Below are 14,822 nucleotides of genomic sequence, written 5' to 3'. Positions count from 1 at the left end.
AGCAATCCTACAGATCAGTGTATGCAGCATTCTGTATGTATATACTAGCAATAAAAATGTCCCCTAGCACTGAGGAAAGTTAGTGTTAGATTAAAACAGGTACCTTGTTATTCTGGATTAATAGACCGTTATTCCCCTCTGTATTTCACTTAGAGGTTTGAATCTTCTAAAATATTGATCACCCAAGGGAGTGTAGAGGTTTACCTAGAATCTCAAACATGAGTAGAAGCCCCATATGGTTTTGTAATGGGTTTATAATGATACCTGCTTGATTTCCAAACAAAACTGACTTAATGTCACACTACTGACTCACTTTTTTAACTACTCTCCATTCGTTTGCACAGCGTCTGTAACTAGCTTCAAACGACTCTCGTGAAGTGTTTCCCCAACCTATCAAGTGTGTGGACCACCAGCAGTCTCACACTGCGATCTCCCATTGATCCTAATTTCATGTAGGCCTACACTCTTATTAAAGCTCTCTGCTGCACGGTGATGGCGATGATTGGGCCTATGGTGACTGTGTGTGATTAGTTCAGTTTTCCCAGGGATGACTACCCTGGGAAATATTTCAGCAATACCATAAGCCCATTAGGGTGGGTTAAAACCATTAGCATCCGCAGACTTTGTTTAGAGCGAATCGTCTGCGGTCGTGAGCAGGTTCACGCTGAGATGCAAATGCCGGCGTTTGAATCTGACTCTGGCGGAGGGGGAAAAAAGCATCTTAATTTGAACAAATGGAGGGAATCGTGTCAAGTAGCAGCTGTTTGGCTTTGTCTGTGGAATTTGAATTGGGCTGGAAAAACAAGCGCGGTAGATCAAGCAACAGCCGGCCAAAATGAACTGCGAGGCATCACTTTTTTTTTCCTCCGCATGAGATCAGAGCAGCGCGCTCAGCCTCCTCGTCACCGCAGACATGCACATATACAGCCCGCCTCGGGTTCTCCCCATGGCTGGGCGGATGAAAGGCGGCTCTTCTTAACCTTATTAGTGACCTGGGCCCTCGATCAATCCCATTGAGCCGTAGGTGCCTGGAAGGCCCATTTCTCCCCTGTTGTGCTGAAATGAAGCCGATGCGGCCTGCTTGACAGGGTAATTAGTTTTAATGAAATAATACAGCCATTTTAGACAGCAATTAAAACCTGCTTTCATTCCGCCCATTAGGAGAACTTAAGGTTTTGCTTTCATTCCGCCACGTTCCGTAATGATCTCCAAAACCGGCCGCGTTAAATGGAAAGCTTAAGCGCCGTTAACCCTCCGGGGAGAGCCAGGCCGGCCGTCACTCCTCTCCGGCGACCGCCAAAGTGGAAGAGAGAAATGCAAACAGAACCTTTATCACATGTGTCATTTTGTGCGGTTGCTCTAATTGCTGTCCTACGCTTTCATATAAACAGTCATGCTTCCCAGCACATTTATAGCACTGCACCCTGGAGCCTCCTGTGTTTCCTGCTTCCATCTAACCAATTATTTAATCCTGTTCCAAATTACTTCTTTAAGAAGCTGTCTCCTCCTTCGGCTAAAGCAGCAGTGACCTTGCGTTGGCATGTGCTTGCATGTTTATTTATTTATTGAAATAAACCTGCTTGATTCAAGGTCTCGTTGTGGAGCTCCCTAACCAGGATCCCGATTAGCATAAGGCAAGAGAGGTTAACGTTGTAGCGCTCTGCGTTACGTGCAGCGAGGGTGGTGTTTATCACCCCTAATCAGGCTGAAGCCTCTTCAGGGTTCACCTTTTGGTCACAGGTACGAGCGACGTTCAGTCCAAGGCCAAGAATGTTTGGGCTTCTTTCCTTGGTGGCCAGTTTGCAAATCCATTCAGCAGCTGAAGGGAGCTTCCAGACAAAGCTATATCTCGGAGGGAGTGGTCAGAGCCTCATGGCTAATGCTAATTAGAGAATAAAAATGAGATATTGGGCGTTTCATAGGGCCATGAGAATGACAATCAGATAAAACCACAGAACGGAGCGCAAATAGCTGGAAAATAATACCCGAAGTGACAGGTAATTACGAGGATGGTATTCGTCAATGAGATAATAAACAAATATAAGGTTTATCATCAGCGATGATGGCTGCTCTATATCCAATTATCCTTTTTTTAATTGAGTCGGGCGTTTGGTGTTAAGTCAAGCCAGAAATACCCTCTGCTGTGGCTTCGGCCAGCTTTTATCAGTCAAAAACACCACAGAAAATAACAAGCCATATCGTGTCATTAAGAGCACTGGTGCATACACAGCAGGGTGCTGCTGTGATCTTTTGAAGTTTGCTCCCATCAGCAGTATGTCCTGCTCGTTCCCAGAGTCCCGACCCAGCCGAGAGCTTCATGTTGCACAATTGGTTAGGCAGCCACAAATAAAAGGCTTCAATTAAATTTACATCATAGGACCTGAGATACTTTTTCAAAGACATAACATGATACTTTTTTTTACGTTTTTATTTTTATAATTAAAAGAGTGATATAGGAGCAAATAGTTGTGCAAGAAATGTTTTATAGTTGTTGTGTGTCATGTAAAGTTAATATGTGAATTAATCAGTTGAGTGCATAATTCATAAGTGATTCACTCATAAGAAACAGTAACTTGTTTTTTTCCTGAATCAATCAGTGTTTTGAACTAATCAAATGAGTGGTTGATTTGGTGACTCACTCATATAGAGAGTCACTTTTCCTTCCCGAGTCAGTCAGTATTTTTAATGAATCAAATTAGTGAATGATTCATTGGCTCACTCATAAATGTGTGTTCGGCTTGAATCAGCACAGCGCATATCAATCGGTGTATGACATCAAAGCACTGCAAGAGCGATTAGAGAGCAGCAGATGGCTCCCTATGCTTTTGAATCGCTTTCGCGGTACTTTGATGTCATACACCGATCGGCACTGCTTCACGTTAAACACACCTAGTAACTTTTTTGTTACTTAATTGATCAGTGTTACAGTTAGGTTTTAATCAAATCAAATGAGTTGATTTGGTGACTAGTTCATAAAGAGAGTCAATTGTTTTCTTCCTGAATGAATCATTGTTTTGAAAAAATCTAATTAGTGAATAATTGATTGACTCACTCATAAAGACAATAACTTGGTTTGCTTCTGAATCAATCAGTGTTTTGAACAAATCAAATTAGTGAATGATTCGTTGACTCACTCATTATGACAGTCACTTGTTTCATTCCTGAATGAATTAGTATTTTTTGAACAAATCGATGTGAATGATTTACAGACATTCATAAAAACATTACTATTTCTGGCATAGAAAGATATGAAAAACAAATAGTAATAATAGTATCTGGTTCAGAATTTAGTGACAGACACTTTTTTTTTTTTTTTTTTTCCTAAATAATTTATTGTTACGCAACGAAAATAGTTTGTGAAATACAAAAATAGTAAAATATACAGGTTATACAAAAATAGACAAATATACAGCCTGGAACTAATTGTTGTATATATATTTTTTAACTTTGTTTATTGTAGAATAATGTCTACTGTTTCACTTAAAATGCATAGTATATACTTTGCAGTGTTTAACTAAATTAGCATTCCACCCCAAACACAATTTCAGTCAGTTAACAGTGAGAAAAAGTAGCAAAAGAACCTTTTCACTTTCCATATTGAGATACAATGCTATTTGTTGTTTAATATTGAGTATCGTTGTAATGTTACTTTTAAAGTAACCCATTACTGATCAGTTGTGTTTGTCAGCATCATTTCGCTGTCATGGCAAAAGGTTTGTCTTGCGTATTCATAGCTCCGATGAAAACGGTGGGTTTACTATTTTAGCTCCCTGTGCAATCAAGTGCTCAAGTTTCCTGACAAACTGCTGAAGAGATGAGTTCTAATTACTCTTTCTCTCTCCCTCTCTGTCTTCCTTTCTTTCTTTCTCCCCTGTCTCTCCTCTTTAATTTTTTTTCCCCATCTCCTTTTCTCTCCACAGCAATTTGGGAAAATTTTGGATGTGGAAATTATTTTTAACGAGCGGGGCTCTAAGGTAAGTCAGCTGGAAGAACAGTTCTTTGTCACTTCATACTTCTTCCTCCCTACAGGTCTCCTCTTCCCTTCATGAGCCGAATAATTACAGCTCTTACACAGCAGCCGCAAAGTGACTCAAACGTCACACTCTCACACTCGCTCACACTGAGCCGAGACACGTTTTGGAAAGGTAGCTACGCAAAGAGACAACTGAGTGGTTTCAGCTGAGTACAAGTTAACTCGCCCAGTTATAATTCAATGAAGTGAGGTCTGACCAACATGCAGTGATTCTGCTCTTAGAGCTGTCCTACTGTAATAGGATTCAGCTGTTTAAGTCTCCGGTCTTGCGCTGGGAATGGGTTATATATAGCCATTCTTCCATATAGCACTGCTGGTCTCAAAGGAGAGTGACATTTTGCTGAGGAGAACTTCTCTCACCTAGTTGATTCACAGGGGTGAATCTGCAGGAACAAACCATCAGAGTGAGCTCAACCTAAGCAACGTACATTATAAGATCAGCCATTCGTTCGCAAATAGCCTATTTTCTTCTGGTCTTTTGAATTCCTCAGTAGCTCTGTTCCAAAACCTAGAAAGCTGCCTATGTATGTATACTTAATTCACAATGGATTTTTAACAGACTTTGGCATTAGCATGCTGCTAATCTAACACATGCATGCTAATACGCATAAAATGACTTGGCATATGCAAATATAAGGGAAAATAATCAAGCTAAGCTGATTCTTTTCAGTTTTTTGGTTTTATACGTATATATACACTCTAAAAAATGCTGGGTTAAAAACAACCCAAGTTGGGTTGAAAATGGACAAACCCAGCGATTGGGTTGTTTTAACCCAGCAGTTGGGTTAAATGTTTGCTTTACTTAACTCAACTATTGTTTAAAAATTACAGTATTGCTTACTTAAAATGAACCCCAAATATCTTGAAAATTAACATTTATTAATATGTTTAATAAATGAACATTTTAATTTCATTTTAGAAAATATAAGTCAGCCATATAGTCATTTTCAAACAATAGTTGGGTTAAATAAAACTACCCAGCAGATTGGGCAAACATTTAACCCAATCGCTGGGTTTGTCCATTTTCAACCCACTTTAGAGTGTGTGTGTGTATATATATATATATATATATATATATATATATATATATATATATAATAGCAGAGTTGAATATAAATATATTTTTATATAAAATATAAAAATATACTTGTGTATCTAAAAACACTGTATATTATACATCTATATGTACACATCTATATCAACACTGCTATTATATAATGTATGTTATATTATATGTACAGTTTTTAGATATATTTATTTATTATATATTATTTATATATAATATATTTTTATGCAGAAACAAGATATCAAGAGTTGCCTACCTTTTGGAACAGCCTCTGTGTCTGTGATCCCTTAAAATACTGTTCTAGTAGGCCAGGCCTTTATTGAAAATAAGAACATGTTCTTAATAATTTGCCTGGTAAAATAAAGGTTAAATAGTAGGCAGCTCACTAGGTTTTGGAACAGAGCAAGTACTGTATGTTTGTGTTATTCAAAAGATAGTGGCTCAGCTTTCTAGCTGTGTAAGCTAATTAAATCCGTGATAAAAGGGAAAAACTACAAGCGCTATGTAGCGCAAAATGTCAAAAGGATTAATTTTGCGCCCATTCCTTTTTGATTTTTCTGTTTCCTCGCAGGCCAAGGACTCCTGGGCTGGTCTTTATTCATGCCAGACACATGGAATAGGGTGTCCATGTATGCATATCATACTCACAGGCCTCCCAAAGCAATTACCAGGCCGTACTTGCATAGTGTGTATGAACTAAAAGACCAGGGCTTGTTCCACGCTCTTGTTTGCTGTGCATACCTAATAGCTGTTCCGGATATGGCGTTTGGGAAGCAGTTGGCCATAACTCACTGCTGACAGCAGAGGTGGGGGTGCGGGGACAGAGCAGGCGCTTCCCTGCTAGAGCGCAGGATTGTGTGCATTAAACTTCTGAGCTTATATGTGGCCTTGGAAATATTCCGTACATTAGTTCATATCATTTAAAGACAAGGACAATATCTGTGTTTATAAAGAATGACAGTTTGATACTTAGTGATATGCTTGACGCACTTGCAGATGCAAGATAATGTACACATGCATGCATGCCAACTGTTTCAGTATTAATGCAGAATTGCTAAATATAGTCCTAGATTGCTTTCTCTTTCAGTGTCTCTTTTCCAGTAGCTCTCACCCTAAAGTCCTAATTTCACTTCTTACTAATGATCGGATTTGCAACCCTGCTGACTGTGACCTTTCTCTCTTTCCTTCTTTCTCTTTCTTCTTTTCTCGCTCACTTTATTTGTTGCCCATTCGAATATCTTCAACCATCCCCTTCATCTTTTATTGGGAATCCTTTATGATCACATCATCTCAGGGTTTTGGTTTTGTAACTTTTGAAACAAGCGCAGACGCAGACCGCGCACGGGAGAAATTAAATGGTACAATCGTAGAGGGACGCAAAATTGAGGTGCTTTCCTAATCTAACTATCAATACCCCTTCATCCCTGTCCCATGAGAACATAAGCACTGTCGGTTTGATGAAACATGCATGCACCGTCTCATTTCACCGCATTGCATCGCTACTGCTCACTTGCTGTGTGCATGCTGCACGTTTCGTGTGTCTTTTTGGTTTTATGGATAAATAACACTTGTGTCATGTGATAATTATGTATGTGTGTGTTTGATGTGCATGCCATCAGATTTTGCTTTGATGTGTATGTGCAGCTGTATTTAAAGAAGCTTTTGAACTTTTTATTATCACTTACAGTGTGTGTTAACTGGTAATGTGATGCACCATCTCTGAAAATATACATTTTATTTTCATCTCGAGATATCAAAGGCCTGTCAGTGTAACTTAAAATCCCACTTGTTTATCCCAAACATCCGAGGTTTATTTCTCCGTTCATATGTCTTACTTGAGGACACAGACTCTTTTTTTCCCCCTCTTCTCCACAGGGCTATTAAGCTTTTCTATAGGACAATTAAGATAATTCATGTAATGCACAAACAATACCTAGACCTATATATCAAGGGAGAGTCGAGGCCAGTTGTTTCCTCAAGCTAAATGACCTCCATGGGCCCTGTGGAACGGAAAGCTATTAACGCTAATTAACATGAGGGTGAAATACTAACATGGCTTCTGTTGCCAGCGGCCATGTTTAAATTCCTTTGGCGCCTCCCAACAAGCTGCTTGGCCTCTCTGTGTGTTACTAAAGTCCCTTTAAGGCAAGTCAGTTCACTCTGCGGCCATCTTGGTAATGCCCCAGAACAGCTATTTTCTGTGTAGGCATCAGGCATGCACGAACAGCTCCTATTTATCTGAATGGGGAAATGCCGAAAGCCCAAGATTATATATCAGTGTTACAATAAAATCTGACAACAATGGTTTCATGTTGCTTTTTTAGCTCAAATAAAAAAAATTAAAAAAAATCTATATTTTGGGCTGGTTCATTTAAAGTGCATGTGCATTCTAGGATCTAGCCACCATATTAAGCTTCTTCTGGTGTTGTTACCATAACCAGCATAACCAGAAGACCTTGTACAATATGGCTCCTTCTTCCTGAGGTTAAATTTAGTGCTCATGAAGTCACCGCTTCAGGGTTGTAGTGTCTGGGAATATGTAGAACTGTCTAGACGATGTGGCAGATGAAATTTCAGAGAAAGCCTCAAGGAAGCTCCCACAGCTTGGCTAGTGGGGAATTCCAATATACTCTGGGTTTCATTAAAGCCCATTTCCAGAGCTGCTCTGTTTCATTACATGTTGAACCAGATGTCATCATCCAGTTCTTCTACAAACAGCCTGGATTAGATCCTACATCCAGCAGGAAAACAGAAGATCAGAGCTTGATGGATCGCTTTCATTTTTTAGCATCTCATAATTTTTCAACTGATAATTAGAGCATGTGAATGTTGTTGTTTTTTTACTTTGCGGAGAAGCATGAACCAGATTTTACTCACATTCATGCCTTTGGCACATACACATGTATTCTTTGTTCTGGTTTGGGTTTTGCTTCTCATATCTTCTTTCTTTTTCACAGGTAAATAATGCAACGGCAAGAGTAATGACAAACAAAAAAGTGGCCAACCCCTATACAAACGGTAAGAGCTTTTGTTTTTTGTGTATTTTTTTTTTTTCACTTTATAGTACATTAAACACATTCAGTGGACCCAAATGTATTTCTACACTTAAAATGTGTACATTTCCTTGCATTAGATAATATATATCAAACCAAGCAGCATATGGAGAGAGAGAGAGAGAGAAAAAAAAAGAAAACTGCCAAAAAAAGTTGCTTTTGTTAGATTTTTGGGTCATGTTGCAATTTATTTTAACCAACTATTCTTAAGTTATTTCTCCTCAAGTTCTATGCTGGTAGAGTAACTCCTACAGTTCATCACAACTTTAACTATGAACATGTATCATTTTTCACAACAATAATGTCTCAAAATACTATCTCAATATTGAAGAGTAAAATAATAAGAACTAATTTAAAACCCAATTATTTATTTTAATAAGTTTTTTTATGTTTTATCTTTTTGTGAAATGTTCTGGTTGATATGTGTGGGTTCTTTAAAATCCCAAAAGGTTTGATTTTCAATTATGACCAATTACTATGAACATGTTTAATTTTTCACAACCATGAATTATTTTTTAACCAATTATTTTTTATAAATGATCATATAAAATTATAATTTGTTATATGTTTCATAATTAGACATTTAAAACCCAATTTTTTATATAAAAATTATTTTTTTTTTTATATAATATTTTTAATAAATGTGTCATGTTATGGTTGTGGTTCTTTTTAAAAAAAATCTTATCTAATCCAATTTAAAGTTCCCAAATTCTTTTCTGGGCTGCTGTTTTAAGCTGCCATCATGTATAATATGAACGATGCAATGTCTACTTTGTTTCCCACTAAAAAGAGGTTATATGTAAAGAGCGACCTCCTCCCCTACAGCTCTCCTTGTGCTGTTCAGGAGCTCTGGGGGAAGAGTTTGGCTGACGGGGATCGGGGTAGAGAGGTGGCTCATTCAGCACAGGGGTCTTGGTGGGGTCCTGAGCTCTTCGGCTGATGCTCATTTCCTCAGACTGCAATAGAGAGAGAAACAGACAGGGGGAATGAAAGAATCAAATATATCAGCAGCATTGTAGACCCCCCAGCTCTACTTCAGTCACAGCCAATGGGGAGTGAGAGGAGGCTATTTTACAGCCCCCATCTGTCACTGACAGCACACCGGACAGCACTCACTACTCTCTTGCTCTCCGTCTCTCATTCTCCCTCTCCCTTTCGCTTCCTATATCGCTCGCACTCTTCCGAATGCCCTGATATTGCCGCCCCCTAACTCTAACTTAATGTCACCTTAAATATTTTCCTGTCATATCACATCCCTTCCTCTTGCCCCTTCTTTTTGTTCTTCCCTCCGATTTTTATCCTCTTTATTCCTTTCTTTTCAAATTCCCGCAGATCCCTCGAGTTACTAGGCGAAAGATCGAGAAACAAACACTCCACAGGTCACAGCAATAAGCATTCGGAGCTAATTCTCTCTTCCCCTGTGTATTCCTCTACAGGCTGGAAGCTGAATCCAGTGGTGGGAGCTGTCTATGGTCCTGAATTTTATGCAGGTAAACTGCATTTGAGTGTTGTGGTCACAGGGTCCCGCTCGGATACTTACTTTGATTTACTGTTCTTCAGATGTTCTTTGATTTCTAGATCAAATTCAGAGACAAGCGCTTCAGAGAGACACTTAAGAAATGATTTTAAAACGCCTCCCAGTTCTCCCATCATGCACCGTGCACAGTGCATTTGACAAAGCAATAATCAGCCAGGCCATCATTTCCCACTGAGATGAAACACTGGTACAGACTGTTTTCTGAAGCGCAGATTAGGAAACGTCTTTGTTTGACTGGCTTGTTGTCTTTCTTTGTGCTGTTGTTTCCCCTCTCGATCTTTGATTTCTTTATTGCCGTTGGTTCTTTGAGCCCTTTGCATCCTAATGAGGGGGAAATGGTATTACAGTATTTCATTTGGAAGAAGTGCTGAGCACATAGCAGCTCTTTAACGGCCTGCCTTTTTGCTCATTAGACTAAAATCTGTTCATTTCAGGACAGCTTTACAGCAAAACTCTAAATAACCATCGGTGACAGAAAGCAGTCATTTATCATTTTTATCTGACTTTTTTCCTCTCCCTCTCCCCCCTCCCTCCCTCGGTTCTGGCATGCATAAACGCACAATTGAACGCAGCCGTTACACGAATCCTCGCGATCAAATACGCACAATATGCATATGTGGCGTGCATAAAAATGCAAATATGCTAAGCAATCTGATGCATGTAAAATGTTTATGCATGCTTTGACCCCCAAGTATTCTGGGAAACATGCATGTGATTCCTTCTCTAATCGCAACATATACACCTTCATGCCTCCCATCCCTACATACACTTTCCCAAAACATTCCATCAAATCAGATTTATCGTTGTCCGGCACCTCAGCAGCTTAGCTCGGGGAGCCGGTGTTGCTTGATTTATTGGATGCTAATTTTTCAAGTCGTCTTAACATGCCTCTAAAGTTCGCCAAGCCTAAACGACACCATATGCCTCCTCTGTTCCCCAGAGGGCGACCGGTGGAGAGGCTACAAAATGGAAATAAGATATAGATTTCGCTTACTAAATAAGGAACATTCCGGAATGGCCGAAATGGACCCCCACGTGTTGCCCCTTGTTTCCCTCCCACCGTTCCAAAAAAGAGAGGGAAGCTTTCACAAGAAATAATTATGACTGCATTTAATGTACTTTGTTGGGGGAGGGGGTGGCGCTGAAATCGGATGTAAAGGTGATTAATCACTGTTTATCAGTCCGAGTTTCTGTGCGGGAGATCAGCGGAATTGGGCACCATAAATCGTGCGCTGCTGACAGCGCACTCCGTCTCCATTCGTCCGGGTGCTACAGGTTTATTGTCCTCAAATCCCATTCAGGAGAATGACTGATGAGGGCCGCCGACTGCCTGCTTTTAACCTCTTCCAGGGAAGTCGGGCTTCTCTCTTCCCCGTAAGACTCCCTCCCTGGCTCTCATTTCCCCACTCCTCTAGCTTTTCACAGCCTTCTCTCGACATATATTGCTAATTCTATTTCTCTCTTCATCTAAGCCTGGGGTGTTTTCCATCTGCCCTTTTCTTACTCACTCACTCTATCTTTAAATCTCAATATCTTCCGTCTTCCCTCGGTCTCTCTCCCTCAGGCTCTTAACTAGCACTCGGTAGCCAAAGCTAAATTAGAGATGCAGACACGAGGCTGAGGCGCTAACCGTGCACGGGAAACTTAATTGTGTAATCCGGGGGTCATTTTTCCCACCTCGCTCAATCCGTACAGGCAGCACGTGCATGAAGGACGTGGGAAACATAATATTGATTGATTGACAGCTCTCTCAGCCAGTGAATTTGGTCCTTGGCAGCATGTTGAGACAAACACTGCCAATAAGATTAAAATGCAAAGTAGAGGGCAAGAAATGTTCATGTTTTAAATATAGATGATAAAATATTTTCAGTGATGTTTGGGAAGGGACATTTGACTCCAGGCCATGTGTTTGATTGAGAAAAATCACTGGCTCAAAACATACTTTAGCCAAGTATGTGAATGACAATTACATGCGTCATTGCGTTCCAAAATGTGTCAGACTGCAAATCAAAATGCAACACAAGTATGCACTGCATTCTCCGTGTTGCCACAAGGGGGAGCTATAGCAGGCATTTGTGCAAACTGTCTTCTTCTGTGGTGGTTTTTTTTTTCTTTTTGGTCTGCTACTGTCATGGCAGAGCTTTAAGAATCAAGTTGGGCATTTTAGTTAAACAACATCTTTTAGCTTTTATAGCTAGCAATCTGAATGACAACACATCCAGTTTAATAGAGTGTCTAATAGAGTGCCTGAAATGAGGTCTGTGGTTAACATAAGCTCAAGATATTTTCACCATATTTATTCTACAACATAAAATACATCACCAGCTTTTACATTTCTTGAAAAAGGCGGTTGCTAGCAAGTGGCTAAATGGGACTACAAATATTGTTTGAGGCATTAAACGTCATCATGCTGAACAGGAAAATGTATCTACTCATTTATCTACTAGTTGTGATGCAAATTGATGAACAAAATATTATTGATGAACAAAACACGTAAGAATAGTACACTCTTATTGATCACAGAGCTTATTTTCTGTAATATTTCAGAAAACAATGGAAAAAATCCTATTGGCTTTTTGTCGAGGGAACATTTAAAGGTAAATTTAGCACCCCTACGTTTAGCAACAAATATATAAGTATTAAGTATATTTAAGCATTCACATATGTGTTGCATACTTGTTTGGGGCCTTGTTGAGAGCACTTAATAGGGCACCCATGTGTGTGCACTCCTTTAAAAGAGGTGCATTGTGGGCATTTTATGCTTTTTCAATTACAAAACCACTCAAATAGATCTATAATTGAAATTAAGCAGTCTAATTACAATATTAGAAGTATCGGGGGAGGAAAAAAACTCCCTTTAATCTAGCAATGGTGTAATTTTCCTCATGATATGGGTTTATCGGTGGTCTGATTATCTAAAGACGTTTCACAATAGCACGCAGTGTGAGAGAGGCCCTCATCCGGCGATTTCCAGTCGCACCGTATTAAAGGAGCCAGTCTTGCAGTAAATGAAAGAGTCCAGAGGGGGTTGGGGATGTAATTGCCCCCACACTTTCATCCAAACAGCCCAATGGGACTCTTTCCAGTGCTAGAGATACCCCTGTGTAAACCCAGATAAATGCAGCAGCGTGCCAGCATCCTTATCGGTCTTAACTGTAGATGTGCAGATGTGAAGGGTTTTTGACCTTCTCTCATGTTAAAATAACAGGTTAGCACAAGGGCTACAAGGATTTATGCTCACGCACACTTTTGCCTTTGTGTGTTTCATAGGCTTTATGGAGTGTCATAACTGGCTGGAATGATTTATGGCTTATTATTGAATCGGTGCTGCGTGCAGACCCATAGCTCATTATGAGATTACATTTATGTACGTCATGGCACACATAATGTACACACACACACAAAATCAAAGGAAATATAAGAGCATTGTCCATGACTGGAATTCGGGATAAAGTGACCATGGCCTGGCATATATCAGAGACGACCACTGTTTGGCATATTAACACCGACTCTATAGCTTAAAAGGGGCAAATTAAAATGTCAGCGGCTCCATGCTATATCAAAACGAAAGAGCAAACGCCTTACCTTCAGCCATCTGTCTTTCTTTTACGTCTGATGAAGGGCCACGCCGTGCCTCTCCACCGCTGATTGGTGTGTCGCATACAAGAGGTTTTATTGTTTGTTTGTTTGTCTGAGAGGAGATACCGGAGTCAAAGGAAAATTATACCAGTACTTGCAAACCCCAGGGCCAAAAGTTTGCTGAATGTGAATCGAAGAAGTCTTTACACCAAGGCAGTGTGCTAAATATATAGACATACATATATGTGCTCAAAATAAACCCAGCTGACCTCATTAAAAGCGGTAACTTTGACACATATTGACTATTAACTGAGTGCTGCTTGGGTGATGGCTGTACAGTAATGATCAGGAGGAGGTGCAGGTTCTGTTTGAGGATATGAAATAACTGAAGAGGGCTGTCCTGCTCCTCTGAGACACCGGATAGACAGCGATAGTGTCATTGGTGCATAAATGAGAAAGTGAGATTTGTGGGCCGCACTGCTGGGCTGTGTTTTGCTTGCACAGTACTATGGGTAATTATGGCTGTCATTGACTCATCAGGGCCATACTCGGTGAAGGTTAAAGAGAGACTTGAGTGTAATTTGCTCTTACTTTTACTCTTTTTACAGTTTTAATCATTTTTCTTATGGTCTTCCTTTAATTTTCACATGATATTTGTTTGTTTGTTTTTTGTCTCCTTTCCTTTTCATATTATTTGGGTGAATCTCAAGAACATGTCTGGGTCATATTTCGCAATGAACTTTAAAAAAAAAAAAAAGGAAATAAAAGGAACTGCACACTTAGAACGCCCCTAATGAACAGGAGTTGAATACAGAGTAATGTTTCATGTTTTCCAACATCCAGCTCTTTCTCAGTCAGAGGTGAGCAATTCCTAATATTTACTTTGCATTTTGCTATATTTTTTGGATCCTGCACCCATATTTATCAACTTTTTGGATGTGTGCCTTTTTCTGTCTTAGGTCATATTTAACCCCCAAAAATAAAATAATCTCATTCTTATTAGAATAATATAGTAACATGTTTTTACATTTTCACCTTGTGGCAGTATTTGTTGTACTGCCTGTAATTCAATTAAATGAAAACAAAAATAATTGTATTACAGTAATGAGAAAAATAATTGAGAAGAAAAGAAACTCGGTAAGTAAAAAATGGGTGCATTGGAGTAATAAGATTTTTATTAGGGAAAAAATTTGAAATGTTTAATAGTTAATGACAATGCAAAATATTATAATATTATATACAGTAGAATAATAATTATATATATATATAGTCAAACCAAAAATTAGTCAGACACTAGTTATAATTTTTTTAATTTTTTACTAGTGGGTGCAGGACACTATAGTTCATTTATGTAAGTGAGGATAGCAAAATAAAGTGACATAATATACCCAAAAAGTCTTGTGTGTCAAATGTGTGTCATCCAGTCAGATTAGAGTTTGCGAGATTGAGAAAGAGCTTTCCGTTTTAATGTGCAACATCCATCTAATGGACTGCGGGCAGTCTGTGGGCGTCTGCGGCCGAGACTGTGTGAAATGTGACCTGGACATGTGTTCA

General features: G+C 39.3%; 1 protein-coding gene across 2 annotated transcripts in view; it reads left to right on the top strand.

The window, feature by feature from the left end:
* rbfox3a (RNA binding fox-1 homolog 3a) overlaps window positions 1-14,822 on the top strand; it is a 40,174-nt gene that overhangs the window by 14,500 nt on the left and 10,852 nt on the right. For both annotated transcript variants that reach the window (XM_067368958.1, XM_067368959.1), the window contains exons 3-6: window positions 3,921-3,974; window positions 6,394-6,486; window positions 8,057-8,117; window positions 9,589-9,642. In XM_067368958.1, coding sequence (XP_067225059.1) covers window positions 3,921-3,974; window positions 6,394-6,486; window positions 8,057-8,117; window positions 9,589-9,642 — 262 coding nt within the window. The remainder of the gene's footprint in view (window positions 1-3,920; window positions 3,975-6,393; window positions 6,487-8,056; window positions 8,118-9,588; window positions 9,643-14,822) is intronic.

The sequence above is a fragment of the Chanodichthys erythropterus genome, chromosome 19, assembly GCF_024489055.1.
Source record: "Chanodichthys erythropterus isolate Z2021 chromosome 19, ASM2448905v1, whole genome shotgun sequence".
In the NCBI taxonomy this organism is placed as follows: domain Eukaryota; kingdom Metazoa; phylum Chordata; class Actinopteri; order Cypriniformes; family Xenocyprididae; genus Chanodichthys; species Chanodichthys erythropterus.
Note: the sequence above shows the minus strand (reverse complement) of the source record. Positions and strands in the feature narration are given on the sequence as shown.